The sequence below is a fragment of the Carassius auratus genome, chromosome 31 (assembly GCF_003368295.1).
Source record: "Carassius auratus strain Wakin chromosome 31, ASM336829v1, whole genome shotgun sequence".
NCBI classification, from domain to species: domain Eukaryota; kingdom Metazoa; phylum Chordata; class Actinopteri; order Cypriniformes; family Cyprinidae; genus Carassius; species Carassius auratus.
This window is the reverse complement of record NC_039273.1, coordinates 5,826,066-5,850,521: the sequence shown is the minus strand read 5'-3', so window position 1 is coordinate 5,850,521 and position 24,456 is coordinate 5,826,066. Positions and strand designations below refer to the sequence as shown.

Below are 24,456 nucleotides of genomic sequence, written 5' to 3'. Positions count from 1 at the left end.
ATAGGAAAGCTGAATTTTCAACATTCAATAATCCAGTCTTTAATGTCACATGATCTTTCAGAAATCATTCTAATATGCTGATTTGGTGCTCAAGAACCATCTCTAATTATCAATGTTGAAAACCGTTGTGCTGCTTAGTATTTTTGTGTAAATCACATTAGTTGTTTTAGAATTATTTTCAAATAAAGAACATCATTGCTTTGAAATAGATCTTTCTTGTATCAGTGTTAAATTGTCTACTGTCTCTTTTAACCAGTTGAATGTGTCTTTAATGAATAAAACTATTTCATAAAAATTCAAAAACTTTTTTTTACATTATGCATTTATTTTATTATTTTAAAACATTACGCATTTATACATTTCAACATTTAAAATTTCACAAGTCAGTATGAAAGTGAAAGTCGTGACATGTGTATATGTGTATATATATTTTATTATATTAAGGTGATGTAAATTATTATTTTTGCCTCAATTTGTCACTACTTATTAATTTTAATAGTACTGTCTTTTTGTCCATTTTAGACAAAGTCTGTAGCTCACCTACCAGTGTGAATGTAGTACGGCCAGTGCGCCTTCTCCTCATTGGTGAGTTTGGAGTTCTCTGTGGAGCTGGAGGGAAGCTGCATGTCTACAGTATCATTATCCTCCAGCCATGTTGGTTTTGATGAATCCTCAGCAGAAGGCCTCTCTGTGGCACGAGGCACCTGCTCTTCCACTATTCTAGGGGCTAATGTGGAGTTCTCAGCGTTAACATCAGCCCTCTCTCGTCCCCGCTCCCTGTGTTTTGAAGTTGGGACAGGGGCAGGTGATTTTCGAGGCACCGTCTTGTCCTGCTTTTTGTCCTTGACTGTCACATCTTTCCCCTTTTTTTTCTTCTCCTCTTCTCCCTGTTCCTCCTCCTCCTCTTCTTCTTCGTCTTCCTCTTTCTCCTCTCTCTCCCGGTCATCTTCCTGTTTGTCATTTGCTTCAGTGTTGTCCTCCGAGGTCAGGATGTTGCTGTCAGATGGGGTGTTTTCGGCAGTGGGAGTGGCTGGATGCTGAGTGGGTGTGGGGCCGGAGTTTGTAGAGTGGGTTGGCCAAAACGATCCTGGCAGGGAAGAAATCACACTGCCACTGAAACCCAGTCCTGCTAGCAGAGTGCTGGTCACCACGGATGCTACAGTGGCTTGTCCTCCACTGGATGGAGGCCCCATTCCCGTTGCCATGGAGACAAAGGAAAAGGGGAGGCCGGCTGACGTCCAGGTAGAGGAGCCTGAGCTTATAGGCGCCATGTCTGCCGAAGAGGCGGGGGAAACTGTGGGCTAGAACGGGGCGGAAAAAGAAAAGGAATACTCTTAACATGCACAAACAAACCAATAAACTGGCTTAAGATTGATAACTATAAAGATAACTATACTAGCGTCCACACCAACGCACAATAACGATCTGATATTATGAGCATGCGCTGTAGTTCTGATGTCTGCTGCTTTAAATGCTCAAGCTCTTTAAAGCTGGATGCATTCTGATTGGCTGTCAATGTTTTATGGTTCATCAGCTAGAAAAACTAGTTGTGAAAGTGATTTCAATATTTTTCCTCTGTGCTGTTATCATTATAGATGTGGTGCGAACTATTAAAATTATAACTTTATCATTATTGTTATTGTCCTTGGTGTGAATAGGCCTTATTTGAAAGTTATCAGTTACCCACCATTCCAGTTTTCACAATCCTTGTGCCCTCAAATATCCTTGTGGTGTTTGCTTGAAGAATAAATCACAGCATCACAATCAGTTCTAATGAAGCAATTGATCATGTTGAATTTTTACGAACAGAACGCCACTTAAACTTAGACAGACCTCTGAATAAAAGTGTTTGGCTGAAGTCACTGCGCTGGTCTCCCAGACATACAGCTTGCACCCTGAACAGATACAGGACATCTGGAGACACGAGTGTGATGACTGCCCTCTGCAGGAGACATATGACACACCATACATTTTAATAACCCAGCACAACACATAGACTGCAGGAATAGAGACCTCATACCTTCAGAATAACTCATACAACCTTTGCAGCAATGTACACTATGCACATTTTCAGTATGCAAGGAATACCCATATAAACCCTCAATTCTTTTTAAAGAAAATAATAAATTTTTGTTCTATAAGGATACATTAAATTGATCAAAAATGAACAGCAAAGTCCTTCATGTTACAAAAATGTAATGTAATTTTGAACTTTCTATACATCAAAGAACCTTGAAAACAATGCATCATGATTTCTACAAAAATATTAACCAGCAAAATTGTTTTCAACACTGATAAAATGAAGTGAGTGCCCAATTCGCTTATTAGAATGATTTCTGAAGGATCGTGTGACACTCAACACTCAAGTAATGAATGCAAAATTACATTTTATTTACATTTACATTAAAATAGAAAACAGCTATTTTTATTTTAGCTATTTTTCGCAATATTAGCTGTTCCTCTAATTTTGAGAATATAAGTTATTTAAATAAAGTCAGCCTTGGTGAGCATAAGTATTCATTTAAAAACATTAAATAACTTTATCAACCCCAAACCTTTAAATGGTACTAGTGAGATGGTAAATTTTTAAAGGTTTTCGGTTTACAGTCAAATACAGATGGCCTCAAATCTAACAGACACCACAAAACTCCAATTTTGATTTCAAGCTGTCTTCATTTGACCAAAACCTAGTCTAATTTACTGATTGCCCAACGCACAGTCAAAGTGTCCCTTCAACAGCTACACACAAATCCAAAAACCTCATTACACAACACAGAGCGAGCGGATGCAAATCTGACAAGATCAAATTTTCCAAAACCGAAATGTCAAAGCAAATTTGACATCTGCCATTATTATTTGTATAAAAATGACACTTAGTCATTGCAATGTCCTGCTCCGGCTTTCTGCGACCCTCAGTGTCCCAGACAGGGATAGATATTCATTTGAATTTCATATACCCAAAGTTGGTCTTGATTCACTGGCACAACCTGTGACTGGGCTTAAAATCATGACGGGATGTAGAGTGAAAGAAAGTAATTGGACTTTAACCATGGCAGTTATATCCCTCAACTAAATCCAAATCTAATTTGACCAAGGCTAAAAAAGACTGACAGCGCTCATCAGAAAAAGTTCCTTCAGCTGGCTGGACATTGTCTTGTTGTCATGGATACTGTGTGTGTAAGGCCGCTCCAATAAGGTGACTGACAGACATGGGTGTAAGTCATTCATTAGACTTGAGCGAAGAAAGACAAAATGCTGTCCAAGTCCATCAAATCAATGTGAGCAGTCCATCCATCAGAATTAAGAGGCAATGCTAGGGTCCAGAAGACAAAGCTCCCGCCACAGCTTAAGTTGGCTTAAGTTGCTGTATCAAGGGTAAAATTGATTTATATTGGTCAAACGTTCAAATTAAATGAATTAATTGGCTACCTTACAGTCCTATGACATCTGTACCATAAAACAGTGTCTTTTTGCAGATAACTACCAACAAGTCTGGGCACAAGTCTGGGCACAACAACACGTCTGGAGATCACATCTGGATTTGTAATAGCGGAGGTGTTCCATTGCATCTTACACTTCTATCTAGCTCAAGAGTCTTTAACAAAGGGGTCTGTGACACCCTAACACCATGTCCTTACTACACGTGATGCAACGCTGCAGCACACCATAAAAGGTATCTTTTCCATGTTAATCAGAGTTTCTGTCCTAACCAGCCGTAACATGCGAAGTTCCTATTTTAGTAAACGGTTTCTATTTCTGTGACGTCGCGGCTGGAACAACTACATATGACATTGTTAATCTCTGGAACATATTATGTGCTTTATTTAATGTTAAAAGTGTCTGACATGAGTTGGAATATCATTTTTATAGCCATATTGAAAACAACAACCGATAGTTTACCTCAAATTTCGAAAATAAATGAAAGCAATTCTAGTTGCGTCGTGTCTGGTTAGGACGTGGTGTAAGGGGTCCATTGTGTTACTGCAACTTTTTTTAATTTAATTATTATTATTTTTTTGGGAAGCCAATGCAAAACTGCATAAAACAAACCTAATTTCAAGTAAAACTAAATAAATCATTGTTAATACGACATCAAAATAATCAAATGATTTTTTTTTATATACTTAGTAATAATCAATTATATACACTACCTAAAAAGTTTAGCCCAGTTAGATTTTTTTTATGTTTCTTATGCTCACCAAGGTTGCATTTATTTGATCAAAAAAAGTAAATAACAAATGTCCCTAAATATGGTTTCAAATGATTTAAGCATAACTTTAAAATTTTCTATTCTAACATATTTTAAAATGTAATTTATTGCTTTGATGGCAAAGCTGAAATTTTCAGCAGTCCAGTTTTCAGTGTCACATGATCCTTCAGAAATCTTTTTAATACGCTGAGACGGAGACACATCTGTAACCAAAGGATGAAAAACGTCTAACAGTGCTTATGCCACTTGTGCCTTCAGTCTAATGTTCCCTCCTCACAGTGATTGAATAAATGGTTCAGGACTAAAATAATTATGGCTGAGGGAATGAGGTTTGCTGTGGTTGGCACTTTGCATTTCATTGTCGGAAGCCTTACCGTACTGTGTTCTCCTCTCTGCGTAAAGGTCTTCTCAAGAGACATTTCATCCTTTACCCAGCTGTAGGAGACAATGAAGCCCACTATAGGCGGGTGGTAGACAGCTGCCGGTCTGTCCCAGGTCAACACAAGAGCAGTTCTGTTCAGAGGCTGGACCTTCATGTTGTCAGGGATGCTGCTGCAGACTGGATGGAGAAAGGAGAAGCAGAGCGATGAGATAAGACTGATGAAAACAAGGAGGAAGAAGGTACAGTTGTTCTCATTTGATTAGGGACGTGTGACTGGAGATAACCGGGTGGAATTATGGCTCTCCTGCAGTGGGAGCCGAGCCAGATCTCAGCCGCACAGGTCCACGACTGCAGCCCCCAGGTGAAGCTAAATCTTTTATTGCTGTCTGACTCACCAAACGTTCTCACTAGAAACTGCTTCAAAGTGGAAAATAATACATGAGTTCATCTCAATCTGCCTCCAGGCTTTCAAACAGCCTTGCAGTGAGCGCACGCATGCGTGGCTGTGGACCCAGCAGGAAGCCTGAGTGTGTGTGTGTAATACTCAGTGGTGGAAAAATACACCAATCATGCACGTCAGTTAAAATGCAGCTACAACAATGAAAAATGAATGCGTATGAAATGAAAAATGAAATGCAATGAATGAAGTTTGGGGCTGGAAGATTTAAAAAAATGTGCTCAGAAAGGCTACATGAACTACTTCGATAAAAAAAAAAAATACAGTGCAAACAGTAATATTGTGAAATAACATTAAATTTTTAAATAGCTGTTTTCTATTTGAACACATTTTAAACTGCAGTTTATTCATATGATGGAAAAGCTTCATTTTTAGCAGCCTTCAGTGTTACATGACTCTTCAGAAATCTTTCTAATCTAATCTGTTTTATTATTTCCAGAACAACTGAAAACTGCTGTGATATTTTTGTGGAAAATGCTGAATATTAATAACTATGACTGGGACTGTTATATACATACTATTATAATGACAACACCATTATAATAAAACACTGTGAACTTTTAGAGTTAGGCTGCTATGTTTCTGCACATTGTTTTGCGTAGAACGCGTCCAGAAAATTTGTTCATTCAGAGCTGCGCAGACACGGTTATTAAACGCAATTAATGTTGTGTTTAATATATTTAACATATAATATATATACATCTTTGTTGGTGCTTTTTTTATGTCACAGACATTACAAACAGGGCCGTCCTTAGGGGGGTGCGACTGATTCGGCACTTATCACACAAAACATTCGGTGGGATGTGTTTTTATCAAGCTGGGCGGACCGCATTAGTTGCGCTTGATAAGGTTATTATGCCGAAAGCCTCTACTCTTAATGTGTGTGTATCAGCATTAGCGAACTGTCAACAAGCCTGTGATAAACACGTCTGTGAAACGCGAGGCAGATCGCAAGAACACAAGAAGTGAAACGAGGACGAGGGGGTGATTAGTGAAAGGGCATCTGCTGTGGAAGTCGGCCTTGAGAGCTCTGTTAGCACGGATGACTCAGCGAGAGCCCATTATTTTCATCAGTTCAATCATCAGAATGCTAATGACTGCCGCCATTACTGTCCGGCAGAGATAACACTGAGTCTGATGATTCAAATTGACTCAATTCTCATGGTGGTTCTTTGGGTTATGTAGTCAACAAGCTAAGATGTCAGCTCTGGTATAGCAACAGTAACGCTCTGTGCTTGATAGGTACATGTATTATATAGCACTATGGTTTCATTAATTCCTTTTGAACAAATGGTCAGTAAAATAAGTTGTTTGTCCACCAGAAAATGTAATGAATCTATAGTCCACATTTATAATATTTTGTACAAAGTTTATGAGCTTTGTATATTTTTTGCGACCCACTACATGAAGTAAACATAATTAAAAGGCCCAGAAATGATGTTCTATTGTTATTTTTGAGCTGAATTTAGGCATGAAATATTAAATTAATAAACTAATGTTGGTTTGTAGTTACTAATAAACTAGTATTTCATAAATTGAAAAATAAAATTGTTACCGTAATTATTTTTTTAAATACAACTTTGGTAACTGGGTTGAATGGTCGAGCTTGAAAAGGCAATAAACTTAACCAAATTTAATTTAAAAGACATTGGTTTATCAAAAATTACAAAACAGATTTTAATTTAAATAATATACAATTATTTTAATACTTAAATTAAAATGTAAATACATAAAAAATATTATATATATATATATATATATATATATATATATATTATAAATTAATTAATTAAATATTAAACAATATTATAATTATTATAAATTACATTTAGTTTTGTAGTAATTTATAAAGTTATTTTGTAGTTATTTTATTTTTAAAAAAAAATAAACATTTAGTTTGATAAGAAAGTTTGACAAGGCAATTATTCTTACAATTTATGTAAAATGTATACATTGGATTGGGTTTCTTGATTGCTACATAATATCATATCAAAAGCTAAGCATATCTAATAATTCTCACAACAAAAACATTTGTGTTAATTCTTTAAAAGCGAGTTAACAAAAGTGTACCCTACTTAAGGAAAACTCCATGGAAGAAAGCATTTGAAAAAAAAAAAAAAAAGCATTATGATAAAAAGATGCATTATTGCAAAGGGTTTTCACAACCGCTTGCTTTCGAAAATGCCAGAACTGCTATTTGGCCACACAGTTTTCATTTGTACGAGTTTATTTTTAGAGGGAATATTAATGATGATTATTCTGCCTTTCGGCTGTGTTGCATCACTCCCGACTTCATCACAACCAATAGCAATCAATTCCCTCAGCCGGAGAGGAAAACAACGCTATCATTAACGCACACAGCACAGCGTCCTACCGTTTCTGGCTCAGCTCAGAGTGCTGTGATGCTGTAGTCACTGCATTAATAAACCCTATTTATTCAGTCTGTCTCAAGAGCAATGGATATCCCAAAAACAACCAGCTTTGCACTTTATGCATGAGACGAATGAGAAGAAACCCAAACAAGACGTCTAGAAGTAAGCAAAGTTCCAGTGGTAAATCTTCAGATTCATTAAAAATGGACATTCTTACTATTTCCTAATGATATGATCGTTTTGAAGACTATGAAAGTCTATGTGGTATGTTATAGGAATAAAAAGAAAACATTCTTCTTGCTTCTTTGATTGGTCAGGCCAGATTTGGGAAGAAAGCCTTCATACCTCGAGAAGTTTCTGAGTCTGCAGCGCTGGCCATGCTGTCTGTCATGAGGTCGTGCATCCAAGCATCCATCAGAGCCGATTTGAAGATCTGCCGGCTGTCGAGATCCTGAGTGGGCCGATGGTTATTCCTCAGGTAATCCACGGATTTCACATGATCCTGCTGCTCCGTGGTGAAGATGGAGTAGAACGCCTCCAGCTACAGAGGCAGAAAGACAAAGTACAACATTATACATGAGATTCATTGGTCTATGCAAGGGAATGTATGAATTTATTTTCAATGTATTTTTAGGCAAAAAGGAGAAGTGCGTGCTGGGCATGACTTTGTGGCTTTATTCTGTGTGATACCGAATACAGCAGGAAGAAAAGTAGATATTGGAATGAATAAGTTAATCCATGTTAGCTGTGAACACATCCAGATAAGTGTATAAATTATTATACTAAATTTGTATAGTGATTTTTGAGTGGTTGTTGGTTTTGGAGGCTTGCTAGCCCATATATGTGGTTAAGAGAACTCTGCCAGTCATTTTCATTGAAAAAGCCTGATTGCTTAGAAATTGTGAATGATATTTCTATTATAATTCTGCATACTACTTACGATTATTACTATCAACCTCAGTATTATTATTTAACAATTTTAAGTGAATAAGTAAATGATGAAAATAATAATAAGTCTTATTCTTAATATGCATACTTAAAATAATATTCATATAATATTATATAATATTATTTAATGTTAATATTAATAATACACTCATGTACTGTTATATAATTATGGTACTATTTAACAATATTTTCTTTATTATTTATTAAATATTATTTAAATGCGTATTATTAATTATGAAATAAATAAAACAATAATGAACAAACTACCAAATTAAATAAGTAAATAACAATAATACTGGATAATATTGATATGGTCACAAATATCCCTAGAATAATTTTAGAAAGAGTACTATTACTGGTGAAAATAAGCAGCACTTCATTATTTTCAGTTTAATGATATTATATATCAACAAAACATATACACACATACAAGCATCAATTTGTCTTCTGCATCTTCCATCTCATTCCCAGAAACATTCGAGCACACAGCAGATGAGTCACACTGCTTGTGTAATATTGTGTGTTTGTGTGCTTGCTTGCAGATGGTACGAATATGATACAGGAGAATGAACGCAGACCAATTTCAAGCATAGTGCACACAGCTGGAGGTGATACATGATCATATGAATGTAAAGTGCATGTAGGCATGATTATGTGTGTGTGTGTGTGTGTGTGTGTGTGTGTCTTGGCCAACCTGGTGGTTGGACAGGTAAACAGGCCGACTGAAGATGATCCACTCCACGACTTTACTGCAGGGAGGTGTCGTGAGCGAACCGGTGTAGCGGTAATAACTTCCCAAGGATGATGGCAGCAGATCCCTCAGTGTGAATGGAACAAGGTTTGTTTCCTTCTCTGTAAAAACAAAAGACACAGAATAAACACTCCAAGATTGAAGGAGATCTTATGAAGCCTGACTGAAGTACTATAATGCAGCAAAATATGTAGCACAAGTTTTGGTGACATTTTATTATCTTATACATAGTTCTTCTGGTGTTTAGAAATATATAACTGGGTGGGCCATGTTTCTGAACAATAGATACGGCGATTGCATGTTAAACTTTTAGGACCTTGCAAATAGTTTTGATGAAATTTACAATTAAATTACTGTTTAAAAGTTTGCTGTCAGTGAGATAGAAAAAATAAAATAAATTAATAGTTTTAATAGGTAAAAATTCATGGAATTGCTCAAAAGTGACAGACAAGGCCTTAAAAATGTTACAAAATACTGTCTTCAAATCAATGCTGCTCTTTTGAACTTTCTATTCATCAAAAAATCCTGAAAAACGTATCATGGTTTCTACATAAATATCAATCATATCATATTTCATAATATTACTGTTTTTGCAGACTAACCTAGCCGAACTTTGTTTTCATAGTAGTTCACTTAAAAAAAATATTAAGACCATTCACAATTCATATTTAATTTCTAATTGTGTGGATTCCATGTTTTTAATTCCAAAAGAGAACCTTTTGAAATTCATGATTATTTTAGGAAACTCTATTTGCTTCCAATAACCTAGAAAAGCCTCACTTTTCCTCTATTAGGACCAATATATTATATTGGTTGCATATATAGTGTAGCTATAGTGTAGTTGAAGTTATTTTGCAAGTGTAGTTATATTGCAACACTTTGCCTTTTTAATTTCCAAAGAGCCATATAACCAACTGTATATAGAGCGAAAAATGGTTCTTTGTAGAAAACATTTTGTGCTAAGGCTTAGATGCTCAGATTTTATTATATATTACATTTATTTATTTGTATTTCCTTTTATTATAATTGAACACTGAAAGCTGTTTATATGGCAACATTTACCGTGATGGACTACCCGTTTGAGACCTGTGATGATGGGCTCAGCTGCAATGTTGTCTTTCTTCGCCACCTAGAAAAAAACAAACAAACATTTGGAAATTAGCGATTATTCTTTTTTTCTATGTTAAAGAAATACACAAAGGATGAGCTGCATTTAAATCCTGCTAAATTATCGAACACAAGTTTCCCATGTGCTCTGCTTATGCAACATTAAAAACTAGAGCAAGCTGACATAAGCACCTTTTATTCAGGTTGATGGAGAAGCTCATTCAGGTCAGAGATGAAATATACTCACTTGTGCTCTCTGAGGATTCATTTGGTTGAACAAGGTGGCAATAAAAGAGCCCAAGGGAACCACCAATACAGGAGCTCCACATCGATTAACTATATAAAACCCCAAGGAATGGACATGTCACACGCCACATGACACCATTTGTCTAAGCACTAATAGCGGTAAGCCATAACGCTGTCACAAGTGGGTGAAAGAGTTTAAGTCCACCGACGTAGGTTATTCTTTCAGCGTTTGACAATGGATAAACATAGGACACACCTGCGTTCCACTTTCAGCGTGAAGAATAGGCCTGTCAAATTAGTTAAGGTGTGTAAAAACCTACTGTATGTGAGCGTACAAGGCATGTTGTGAATGAAGGGGAATGAATATTGCAAAAAAGCTTATGTTATTTTTTTCCGCGGATCATCACGCTGACCTGTTAAGCCTGTTTTTCTCTATACATTCATGTGGCAGCTCTGAATAATGAGGCTGTGCACCACAAATATTCTCTTTTTTTTGGGCTTAAATCATTAAGAAAACCATGAAAACTGTGCCATTTTCAGCCTTGATAAGAACATTGGTCACAGTAAAAAAGGACTAGTAAAAATTAACAAACAGGAGACAATGCTGGTAGGAGCAGAATGGTATGTCTGTAAAACCGGACGAAAATTTTTCTCACTGATGGTTACAGTGGAGGTCTATGAAGCAAGGCATTTCAAAAAGTAGAAAAATTAGGCTTGCATTTGTATTTATGCACTTATATTTTGGTTAGTAAGTATATATATATTTATAGAAATGAATACTTTTATTTACTTTAAATTGTGGCAAAAGATTTATTTCATATAAATGCTATTCATTAGAATTTTCTTATTCATCAGTGAATCCTGAAATGCATCCTGGTTTCCACCCAAAAATCAGTTTTCAACAATAATAACAAATGTTTCTTGAAGACCAAATCAGCACATTACTTTCTTTGCCATCACAGGCAATACATAAAATTGTGAAACATTAAAATAGTAAACAGTTATTTTAAATTGTAATGATAATTTACAGTATTACCGTTTTAACTTTATTGTTGACCATACAAATGCAACTTTGGTAAGCAGAAGAGACTTTCAGAACACATAAAAAACTTTATGAACATTACAATGAGTTACACTAGTTGTAAAGTTGTCTAAATCATGCTTTTAGTGGTTGGACTTCCTTTCTAGAGGATAAACGTCAGATTATGCAGGCCCAGATGGAAAACAAAAATAAAGACTGCAGATTGCCCACAAAAATCTGCAGACTTTATTTTTGTTTCCCATCTGGGCCTGCATAATCAGACATTTATCCATAAATTACAATAATGCCCCTAATATACTGAACTATTAGCATAAAACAATTTTATGAAAATAATTTATGTTATCCGAATACATGGCTAACTACATCTACCAGAAGAAGCCATGCTAACCAGTTAAAACTTGACCTCTATATTATACCATGTTATTGTTCACGTTCATACATGAATAAAGATCGCAAGAACCTTTGAAGAGACAAGACTACCAGGTCACTACATCATGGTAGTCACTCACAAAGTCTTGCAGCTACACTTCTGAAGCAGTTTAGTTGTACTTTAACTTTTATCCCAATGCAATGCCTTGCCCCATGGACTCTCATTATTCTTTGAAATTGAAGCAAGAAGTTTATTCTATTATACTGTGAGAAGAGTGAGAGAGAAAGATGGCTAGAAGGCAGCAGAAGATGTCAGTGCTTTCTTCTACCTGTTGCTAATGGTGAAAATAGGCCCTGAGGCTACATGGGCCCAACCCAAATCTATCTGATGTTTTTAGTCTCTGGTACCATGAGCTATAAAGCCCTATTTCACAAGCTGGTAAACATTTGAAAATCCCCCCAAAATCAAAGAAGATCTTCACCTGAAAGAAGACAGCCATGGCGGCGATGATTCGTCTCTCCTTTATCGCGGTGCTCAGACTGTCAAAATCATCTGAATTGTAGAAATAAATCTGCATCTATGAGGCAAGGAGATGAGAACATGGTTTTATAACTGCATTCTTACTTGAAAGGGTATGAAATGGCTCGTACTAATGTTCTGCTTTAACTTTCCTGTTTGGTAAACACAAAGCATTGTGCTATCGAAATTGGTACAGTACGCTGTCAAATCCTCACAAACTGATATTCCTCTCATCATCTTCACACGCACAATGACGGCATATCTGGCATATCCTACTTCTCTCATCACTCTACATTTTGACATCTGAGACAACTAGGGATTATACGTTTTCTCTCTGAGGACGGATTTAGGGAGAAAGCGAACCTCGGAAGCAAATCCCCTCAGCACGGCGCAATAACAACGTGTCTTTGTTGCCTTAAACATGGTCTCTGAACAAACGCACAAAGTGCCGTGTGTCAAATAAATGCTAAATTTACTATAGCAGAAGAAACGGGGCCGATCGCACAAAGACAGAGAAGGGGAGAAAAGAAAAGCGGGATGAATGGCATGTCAAAGCTCACAGCAGCGGAGTAATCGTGAAAGAGATCGTTGAAATGCAGGGAATAAGATTAAGCCACGCTATGACAATCACGTTCCAATTGAGCTTATTTTCTGGCAGCCTTTCATGCGACGGCATTATTTGCCTGCCGTTGTTGTTCTTTCTTCATTTTATTTTGTGGACTTCCCATTAGCACATTTCCCTGGTTATTTAATGGTGCGTGTAGAAAAACAGCAAACTCTTATTTTGTTAGACCAGTGGTTTTTAACTGACGGTGCGGCAGTCTCTTTTGAAAAGAGAAAGCAATGCTAAATGCAAAGAATAAAATGCTGCTAACCATATGATCTTATATTTCAGGACAGGAAAGTACTTTTTTAAAGAAATAAATCAGAGGCTTTGTGTCCAATCAAACTCAACCTTTAAGTAACTGGAAACATTTGTTATATTAAATTATGCATGGTAAAGAATATGACACAAACTAAATAAAAAACAGGTTACAGATATAATATTGGCCTGTTATGCGTTTTGCTTAGGCATTCTGGTTGTTTTTTAACACTTTTTTTATGTACTTTAGTTGCATACTAACAGTGGTTCCTAGATATTAATTTAGGGATGCAACAAATATTTGGCAACCAAAATTATTCAGCCAAAAATAGCAACAAAAACTTTCAGTGTTCGGTCAAATAAGCAAAAAGACAGAATAAATTGTACTGAGCAATGACATGAAGCGATCAAATAGAGGCGTGCACTAATTCAGCAAATGTGACGGCAGTGTAGAATCATTTAAAAAAATGTCAGAAAGAGATGCACAAAATCATTACAAGCAACGAAATCGAGAAACTGTTTAGCACTGCATCGCATGTCTTCAATGAGAAGAGGAAGGGGTGGTTTTTGCTGGTTACTGTATGATAACTGAAATCACGAAATGTCATAAAACAATTAAATAAACTACAGGACATTGTGTTTTCTAAATACACATACAAATTGCATGTATTCAAAGTGCAAGTAAAATCTGCACTGAAATAGTGCAAATAGTAAAATTTGATGTGACAATGTGATGCGTGTGAATAAACGTCTTCCCAAGTTCGTAATGAGAATCATTTATAAATATGCTGTTGTCAGCAAAAAGAAGCACTGAGGTCTTCCTCCGGGTTTCTGCCAAAATAACAGCTGAGAAAAAGCAGGAACTCAATCTACATGAATAAACTCAACCAACATTAATAAATGTTATTATTTAGGTTTATGGATTTGCTCACTTGTTTTATCATCAGCCAGACACATAAGCAAAAGTCCGATCACTTACAAAGTTAAAGAACATTCCTCCTCAAAAAGATGCACAATTTGAGATATGATTCAATAATCTGATATAGTGAGAATGTGGAGCTCAATCTCGAGGAGGAAAAAAACACTTCACTTTTATTCAGAGGCCCAAAGTGAGAAATAATATGCAATTTTGCAAAGACAACAGCCTACGTAAATCAATCAGAGAAAACATTACGTGCATAAAATGCACATAAATAACAGTTATCACTCTTTATCTCCCAACAATGTCTTAAGATGATATTTAAAGGCTTCATTTAAAGGTTTACATTATAGCAAGATTTTTCTATAAAATCGTGCATGGATAATTAAGTAACCCTAAGATGTTTCAGTCCAATAAATGTTATTCTTAAGTTTACTTTATAAAAATCCTTAAAGATTTCATAGCAAAAATACAGGTGCACCTCAACCTGAAGGCAGACATTTTTAGAAGTGTATTAAAAAGCCTTTTACATGCTAATTTAAACAAATATTTGATCTAAAGTTTCAATAAACTGTTCCAACTATTCCAAGAAACTATCATTTAACGTCAGGCTTCACGGGGTTACCATCTATTGCAAACAGTATGTGCTGAAGTTTAACACCACGGGTTAAGAGTTCATTAAACACTCATGCTGATGTTTGCCTTGGCAAGCAACACTTATAAAAGTCGCAAAAAGGCCAAAAAATTAAATGAACATGATTGCTGTTGTAGTTTAATTTACTGTGCCAGATTTGAGCCAGAGGTCAAATGAAGTCATTGATAGATAATTGGATGCATCTCTTCTCAGTCTCTGGCTTCAGTGCATTTGGGTTTTAAATCACTAGATAATGCTAAGCGGCTATCCAGCAGCGTACGGAATCGCATACACATCAATTGTATGTTGGTGTAAAATGGGATTTATGGAGCAAAGTCGATTCGTCTAATGAGAAAGTGCTGCCAGAGAGGTGGAGCCGGCCCAGGTCGTCTGACCTCTGTGCCAGCTAATTTCCAACAAACTAAGACTGATGAATACAAATGATTTTGCTTTCCCTTCCTCTAAATTGTTGTTGTGTAGACACTGTATTGATAGAAAAGAAATACTGCTAAATCATGGATAAATGCCAGTAGGGTTTGGCTCAAACAGCATTAGCATTTGTTTCTACTCTGCACATATTCTGACCTTGTTGGAACACTGAAATTAAATGGAATGAAATAAAGAGCTATTTCTGAAATGGAGACTGGTACACCCTTGGCAAGGCAACAGGCATGTCAAAGGAACCCAGGGCATTTTAGGCAAAAGCTAGGAAACAGATAACTAACCTCCAAACAAAGTAATTAAGACCAGACAATGTCAGAAGGGGTGGACAGTGAATTAAACCGCTAATAAAGAGAAGAAAGAACAAAGTCTTTAATGAAAACCAATCAGTCTCCTTCAGGCCTCTTTTAAATCACAGACTTTAATGGTGTCCATTTATTGTCTTCACAGGGGAAAATATATTACTCGTTTATCACTAAATCTCATTAGCCAATTAGCTTCCTCCAAGAGCCAATACAGAGTTTATGGTGAGCGAGAGTAAAGCGCAGCACAAACACGTTCAGTTAATGAATCAAAATGTGCGGAAGCAAAACTTTAAAAAAAGCCAGCATACCCTTGACTTAACACGGTCCAGCATTTAATGTGTGTGTGGCGAGTGGGGCGGGGCCGTTCGCCAGGGGGCCGGAGCCTGCCGCCCCCGTGATGGAATCCGGAGGGGCAGGGAATGGGGGACTCCTGCCGCTGCCCAAAATCGGAGGAGCCTCGTCTGTCCTACCCCCAGGTTCCCGCAGGTCCCCGTGAGCGGTCCCCCCCGGAGGGAAGGGGGGGGGAGTAGAGCGCAGTCTCGAGGGTACCCCCTGGCCTGCGAGGGGCGATGGGGGTATGTGGCGAGTGGGGCGGGGCCGAGAGGCGTGGGAACGAGGAGTGAGGCCAGGTGTAGTGATTGAAGATGAGCTGCACCTGCGCCCCACCGCCAGTATCGAGTCCCACGTAGGAGATGGAAGGATATAAAACTGGAGCGACGACCGTGAAGGACGAGAGAGGACCAGGCCTGGGACATTATTTCATGTGTTTGCTTTTTATTTATGCTCACCAGTTGGCCGTGAGGGGCTGGTGCGCCGTTTTGTATTTTTTTTGAATATTAAAATTATGTTTTGATTGTGCGCCGGTTCCCGCCTCCTTCTTCCCGATGAATATGGAGATTTGTATATCGTTACAGTGTGATTGCATAGCAATATTTAACTTGAATGCAGTAGTCCATACTGAATTATCTGGCTATGCACTCAAAATAAAAAATGACTGCAGTGCACCTAACATTGTCTCGCATAGCTTTCAAACTTCAATGTGCATCCAGTGTTTTCAAGGGCAAATGGAGAAGGTTTACAATCAATCGTTAATATTTATCTTGCACAAAATAATATCTGCAAGGAAAAAGAGACTCTTTTTGAACTGTATGGCTGTTGAAAACAAGAAAAATTAGCCAGCAAGGCATTGAAGAGAAATACGCTTAATTAAAGATTAAGGCTTTTCGTCATCATTGACTGAGATGAGCACTGGGGCTCAGTACTTCTTTTCTCATATCCACAACATGTATTAAAAATAGAAAGAATAGAGATAGATAGATAGATAGATAGATAGATAGATAGATAGATAGATAATTTCTAATTATTTATTCATACATATATATATATATATATATATATATATATATATATATATATATATATATATATATATATATATATATATGTATTGTGTATACGTATTGTATGTGTATATGTATGTGTATATGTATTTGTATGTATATAGCATTATTATTAAATAATTATCACAATAATTGAAATAATACTGAATAGAAAGAATTCCGCCCATTTTCAAACCAAGATGAGCTGAATACCAGACGACCAGAATTCAAAAAATTTTTTAAATATCACCTGAGGTGAGAAGGGAGCTGAATCTCCTTGCTCCTCAGTGAAATGTAGCGGCTGCACCATCAAGTCAATAAAACACAATCGATCCAGTTTCATTGAGAGGCACTTCAATTAGTGCAGATTAGTACTCCACTTTCAACCCACTCAAGTCAAGGTGGAATCCTTGAACTCTATTGAAGAAACTCTTTTAGTAATGTTATCCTCCTCGTCTAAAATCCATTCCTAATAAGATTTTTTTATTGTGAAAGTGGGTGGTTTAAGGACTATTCACAATGACTGTTGTGAACAGGATTTTGTAAAGAAACAATGGACTCCTTTAGGCCTTTTGAGACCAGAAACAAACTTTTTTTTCGTTGTCAATGAAAGATTTCAGATTTTGATCGGGTTTCCAGAGATGTAGCGATAGCACTAACATATGGTTCTGTGACGAATCAACTACATTTCCGAAATGTCCCCATATAAAATATTTGATTTAGATTTTTTTTCTGAAGACATGTATAGTCATTGATATATATTGACTGAGTAATCTACTATTTTGTAATTTTCACAATTTTCAAAAGGTGACAATTTTCACCTGAGATTTGAGTCAGATTACAGAGGGGTAAAAATGACTGAACTGGGGACCTATGGTTGAGTTGGCATGGAATGACCCATAGAAAAGGCCTCTTAAATTCACACTAAGTAAATGGAACTGGAACAGGGTTTTTTTTGTGTGTTTGTATGTGTGTAGTTAACATACTTAACATTATGGACATAATGCCACACACTCACCTCTACTGGAAACCTCTTTCCATTGATACTGTGCTCAGAACCAGCTGATCCATTGGTGCTGCCCCAGTGGAACTCCACTTTTTCTGCTTTGAAGCGTCCAGGTAGACCAGCCCCTCTCACAAAGTAATCATTCTTCAGAACAATAGACACTGGAAGGAAAAAAAAAAAAAAACAGTTAAGAGAGTTAAATACTTTTACAATTAATTATAAATACGTATTTCACATTTAATGAGCCATAGTATGTAAAACTAAGAATGCCCAAGTATATGTACTTTTTAAGCTGTGCAATTCAACAACAGACAATACAGGCACATATGTACTGTATATACATTTCAATATCCCACTTTTCTTCAGACTGGAAAATGCTCCAGAGGAATTTTGTCTTTTTTTATGTTGACAAAGGACCTTTAAAACAAATAATGATGCAGAAGAAACTGAGTGTGTACTCTGCAGGCCAGAGCGGACACATCAAAATGAGCTCCATGGGCTCTCCTGGCACAGACCGTCACATTATACCGCATTAAGAAATGACCCCTTGACTCTTCAAAGCTTGGATTGGTAAACAAATTGAAAAATCTTCTGCTGGGTAGTCTCTGCAGAAACAGGATAACTACTTCATGCAACTTGTTTTTCCAAGGCTAATTAATGAGCTTGGCCAAATTCAATGCTGTTTTAAAACATTCAGGACCCTTGAATCCATTTAAATGTAAGTGAAGTCAAATAGGAGCGTCATCTGCAGCATTACTGACCCTATTGTTAATAAATCAGAACAATAACAATTTTCACACTCAGATCATAAAAAGATCAACTTTACAATGTATTTATTGAATGTTCAACCAAGTATCACCTGACAAATAGCTTATAATTATCTCTGCATTTTGTGATTGGATAGGAGAAAGCAACAATTAAAATTACAATTACATATTTCATTTCAAAACAGCTTTAAATGGCTACTTTAATTGGTTTTCATCTCATAAAACATTTATGATATCATATATCTACTGCATACTCCATAAAAATTGGTCAAGGCCCATTCATGTGCAATTTTTGAGTGTATATAAAAAAAAAAAAAAAAAAACTGAACTACAAAGAACCACTCAGGACCATCTCACACAAGGAACGCTCTCGTGTGAAGATCTCGGTTTAATTCTTAAGTAAACTAAAGCGTAGGGGTGAGAACAAACAAACTGATTTAGGCGGATATGGGGGATGTTTGTGGAGAGATGGGATGTTTTGGTGAATACACACACAATGCTGTATGCACACACTGGGCTAAAGACTCGTGGCACACAGGAGACGCTGGGGTTTTAAAGGATCTAACGCTGTGCTCTGTAAACAGTAGAAAAAGCTCCTATGGTAATTATGCCACAGCGTGTTTATGGTCTTGCCGAGCTTTCCCAAAAAACCTTCTCAGGAGTAAATATAGTGCTCTGCAGTGTGCCATTCTCAAAATTACTCCTAATTAAAGCTAAGAGAAAGCAACATTTGAAATGAGCATCATCCTTGGCTAGTGTTAGTTTTGTAGGCCAAAAAGGAATGATTTTCCTACAAATTAGGGACTTTCTTTATATATATATATATATATATATATAAATATTATATAATTTATAAATATATATAACTCTAGAGTCTAGACCATATTTGTAGCAATAGTCAAAAGTACACTGTATGGGTCAAATTTATGATTTTTCTTTTATGCTAAAAAATCATTAGGATATTAAGTAAATATCAATTTCCATTGAGGTATCTTGAAAATTTCCTAATATGCATTGCTTCATGACTTCATTTGGACAAATTTAAAGGTGATTCTCTAAGTATTTAAAAAACATATATAATAATAATAATAATAATGCTCAGATTTCCACATCCGCAAGGCATCATAACAAAGGAACTTTGTCAGGGCGGTCAGAATGTCTGATATTTGCTCTGACTTCTCCCTCAGACTTGATGCAACTGCCTGTCATGATAGGACGCTTGCAAACTGTTTCTTACTGTGCAATTATTTGGAAATATGTTTAACATTAAAGTGGCCTCAAGCTTAGAGTGCAAGGATGGTCAGAGTTCTAATATGAGAGCAGACATTATTGTTAAGAGTTTCATTCTTTGGCGAACCTGTTTTGCCCGTGTTCTTCATGGTGGTCCTGTTTGAAGACTTGTTTTCAAAGCCATCCAAGGTGAGCTCCTGGCACTCTTGCGAAACCTTGGTGTCTTGATCTGGGATATCTACTGGAGACTGATTCCTTTCCCCGCATTCTGGATAAGCGGAGGGCCACCTTCGTGGTCCGTAAGTGCCTGTGAAAGAAAATTGAAGAATAAACAAGAAACTTTAATTTGCATCACATTTACACATTGGCAGATGCTTGAAAACAACTTCAAAAGCATTCAAGTTATGTATATCACATGTATGCAGCACCACTAATTTAACCTAAAGATAAACTATGAGACACTTAAGCATTCAAAAATATAATCGTGTAGTTAATATATAAAGTCATTTTTAAAAATCATGATTTTCTGTTACAATTTCTATTAATATGTAATGGAAAGTATATATTTTACAGCATTTCTTCACACTTTTTAATCACCTTTTCCTTCACTAGACCATTTTAAAAGGTCCTGTGGTGTGGCAAATTACTTTTTAAAAGCGAAAATATTTCAAGCGGTCTCTCAGTTAGCAAGAGGCCTCTTAATAAAAAAATAGCATGACTAATCATTAAAACGTAAAAAAAAAAAAAAAAAAGAATTTGCAAAATTCTGTATTAGATGGAGTGCATCATGTCACACACCAGGACAGAATTATATTATTCCTCTGTTGACTAAACATTGACTCATCTCTATCTAGCAGTTAAGGAAAAGTGCGCATTTGCAATGTAAATCTGAATTAGCATAACACAAATGCAATGCAAACTTTTTCTGCAAATAAATCCCTCATCCCGTGATGTTGTTGAGCTATCATTTGATACTCATCAGCCATCTGTGTTGGTCTAAGACAGAGAAATATGAGCACACATGTTCTGCAAACACGCAGTGCTAAACTGATGAATGGTTTTATTACCAGTGGTGGCAGACATATCAGAGTCCATGTCATAGTGGTGTATGTATATTGCCTCCTAATGCTTAATGGTTTGCACATCAAATTAATTCTTGCACACAGTATATGAATAATAATCTTTGACATGTTGAGGGTTGCTGTAAACAGCTATATGTCTGGATGGGACTCTTAAGAGCAGTAAAAACAAAAACAATCTGTGCAAACTAGCTTACAAAAGAAAACTCAAATTTTAATAGCAATTTTTCAGCTTCCTGCAAGGACAAATGTACACAGCAATATGTTATTATAATTTCTGAAGAGCAGTTATGGGGTGCCTGAGGCTAATCACTCCAATTTTGGGACCTGTTTTCCAAGAGTCGGATTAAACAGACTTTTTACTCTTAGTCACAAGAAGGTACGAAATTTAACTAACCACTATAATGTTATCATCAGCACTGCTGGCAGGGAGATTCCTCCCAGTCTAGATAGTGAAAAGTGGGAGGAGAGGAGAAAAACCTCATGGGATTGGTCCAACAGATGCACGGTTGCCATCACAGTGCTATCTTGTGTTCACACTGACCTCATACCAATCAAAAGCATAGTCAAAGAAGTGCATTTTGAAGCAGTTTTTGAATTCTAACCAAAGTATTCTATGCTGTAGGTTCAAAGACGGCACATCAGATTTGCCCTCGGGCTTGAGGGCCTGATCGTGGTGTCAAGAATTATATTGTCTCTTATATTCTTTGCTAAAAGTCTGTCGACTCCCAACTGTGCTCAGTCGCTCTTAGTTTCCCCATCGATAGACTGTATGACATCCTGTTGATATTCTGAGACAGGAGTCCATTTGCCAGAGTTTGGTTAGTATGACTGACATGAGTCGTAGGTGGACGGCAGAGTAGTATGGGAAACAGTTTTTACACCAACCAACCAATCAACCAAATAAATTAAACATCGTCAAAAAACTCTAGTAGCGCACACTTTGACAAAATAATAATAATAATATTGAGAATTTTATATTTCACCAATATTGCCATTTACTGTATGTATTTTTATTAATTTTTTTGCTCCATTAAAGCTGCGGTAAGGAACTTTTGACGCTCTAGCGGTTAATAAACAGAACTGCTTGCGTCTTGCGGAAGAACATTGTAGCCGGAACTACTTCTCTCTTTTTATGTCTATGAAGAATCACAAAGGTACTGGGTTACTCCGCCGCGGTATCCCCGAAGCAATCTAAAATAGTCCGAATATAAACACTTATTATAGGTGCACCCTAGTGATTCAGGACAAGCTAAAAACACGGTTTGGAAAATGGATTCATGGTGTACTCGCTTATTATGTTCATTTTTCTACATTTTGAACACAAACAAAGTTACGGACCGCAGCTCTGATTGGTTGTTTTTTACCGGGAGCGCATGACTTTCTGCAAATGGCAATAGGACCACTGGGAGGAGCCAGAGGAGCTTGATTTTTTTCACAGATTATCTGTCTCATATTCTACTGTCAGGACATAATGACAGGTTTAATAAATATGTAAAAAAATATTTTTTTACAAAAGTTCCCTACAGCACCTTTAATGAAAATAATTCCAAATAAATTCAAAGCAGAATCAATCGATTAAAGTAGCATATCCGAGCAACACAGCACAGAAGTGGCCTTTCTTCCTGAAAAAAAAAAAAAAAAAAAAAGACTAATTGGGTGAATGATTCAATGACTCATTCTTTGACAATCACTTTTAAATGAAGCGATTGGGTTGACTCAATGATTCACTCATAAAGAGAGTCACTTGTTGCCACCCACTTGTGTAACTTTCAGAAACAGTCACTGAACAATGCTTAAATGTACAGATAAATACATTATAATGCAAATGATATAAAACAGTAGTGGGCCAAGCAATCAAACACTGAAAGCTACCAGAGATGCCCTGACCAGTTTCAACCCAGCACCTACTGTAGGTCTCTGGAACAGGAACACTGAGATCACAAGAGAATGGGGGTGCGCTCGTTTCCATCTGACAGATTAAGGTCAGATCACTCTCCATCGGGACAGAAGAAGTCACGGTTCTCCTCTTTTAAGGAAAGGTTACTCCTCTTACCCAATTAATGAGGGGACAAGTAGGTCATTCCAAAGTTCTTGGCCCGCCGCAACGGTGCAGAAATCTCCTCGGAGCTCTGCTAATTGACATCAATTTTTCAGCAACTGTTTTTTTCAGCTGTGAATATTTTGCATTCAGACAACACAGTTGTCCAAGTCCGAAATGATGAATTGAAGCTACAGTCTGGTGCTGTTTTTTCCCCCAATGTCAGAAGCCAATTAGACACATCCTGAGGGTTATCCTGGCTTTCACTGTATCTCCTCAGGGTTCTGCGTCTATGCTTTTAGGCTGGCAGCTCAGACGACAGTCAGCCACTTGTTTTTTCCACGCAGGCATAGAGTCGTGGTGCTTATATGATTCTTAGATGGATGCTGGATTACCCCTTTCCACCTCCCCATTGATTTCTCCTTGGGCCAGACTCCTGTGTTCTGATTTGTTAAGTGCTGGCACAGTGCACCCGAACCAGCTGTCGGTTTTTGTCCCAGCAGGGGTAGGATATCTGCACAAAGACACTTCACCTGGAATACTCAATCTCTCCTCCAGATTCATCCCGCTTTGACATAAGCCCCCCACTGCAATGCAGGTCACCATCTTCTCTGAAATAGATTTAAAACACCTGTGCAAAGCTGTGCTGAATTCCCTCGGATTTCTGATCTCCTAATTAATTAGTCATCTGGGCTCCATTGTGAAAAGACCAAGACGTGGTTCTCACCCTAAGCTATCGGTCTATGGTATTTCCTGGATGGCATCCATGTCCATCCAACTGACAGTCCACAAATCTTCATTGAACCATTTAATCTCTCCCTGTCACAGACTAAACAATTAGCTCTGTCGGCGTCTTCAATTGTGACTGTGATATCAGGGTGATCTGTGAATCATTATCATTGAATTGCTCAACGTCTCCCTCACTTTAACACTTTGTTCTTAAGGGCTGTATACATATCTGATGACCGGTCACCTCAAACGACGTGGCTCACGAGCTGCAAGATGCAACAGCTTTCATCAAATCCCACTGAGAGATGTGTTGAGGGAAGCCGATAGCTAACAGTTTTGTTGTGTCGTCTTGTATGTCGCTCTCTCAATCACAACAAATTTTCAGCAATACAAAGAGCAAACCTATTAACTTTTCTTCACAGACTGAGACAAAAAAAAACAGAGGAAATATGACAAAATAATGAATGGTACTTACATGAATAATTCATCCAGAAATTTTAATTCCGCCATCATTTACAGTACTCTCTCTTACTTTTATGATGTAAGTGCAGACAAAAACAGCTGAAAATTCTTCAAAATATCTTATTTTGTGCAGCATAGCAGAAAGAAAGCCATACAATTTTGGAACCACATGAGTCACATTTTGGCCCAAACTATTCC

The 24,456-nt window shown here is 37.0% G+C and overlaps 1 protein-coding gene across 1 annotated transcript in view; it reads right to left on the bottom strand.

Annotated features, from left to right (window-relative positions):
• LOC113050322 (receptor-type tyrosine-protein phosphatase gamma-like) overlaps positions 1 to 24,456 on the bottom strand; it is a 74,210-nt gene that overhangs the window by 16,659 nt on the left and 33,095 nt on the right. Inside the window, exons 3-12 of the mRNA XM_026213176.1 lie at positions 20,075 to 20,254; positions 17,963 to 18,111; positions 12,367 to 12,462; positions 10,183 to 10,249; positions 9,064 to 9,221; positions 7,767 to 7,962; positions 4,585 to 4,769; positions 1,834 to 1,942; positions 1,688 to 1,737; positions 545 to 1,301 (exon numbers count right to left, since the gene is read on the bottom strand). Of these exons, the coding sequence (XP_026068961.1) occupies positions 545 to 1,301; positions 1,688 to 1,737; positions 1,834 to 1,942; positions 4,585 to 4,769; positions 7,767 to 7,962; positions 9,064 to 9,221; positions 10,183 to 10,249; positions 12,367 to 12,462; positions 17,963 to 18,111; positions 20,075 to 20,254 (1,947 nt within the window). The remainder of the gene's footprint in view (positions 1 to 544; positions 1,302 to 1,687; positions 1,738 to 1,833; positions 1,943 to 4,584; positions 4,770 to 7,766; positions 7,963 to 9,063; positions 9,222 to 10,182; positions 10,250 to 12,366; positions 12,463 to 17,962; positions 18,112 to 20,074; positions 20,255 to 24,456) is intronic.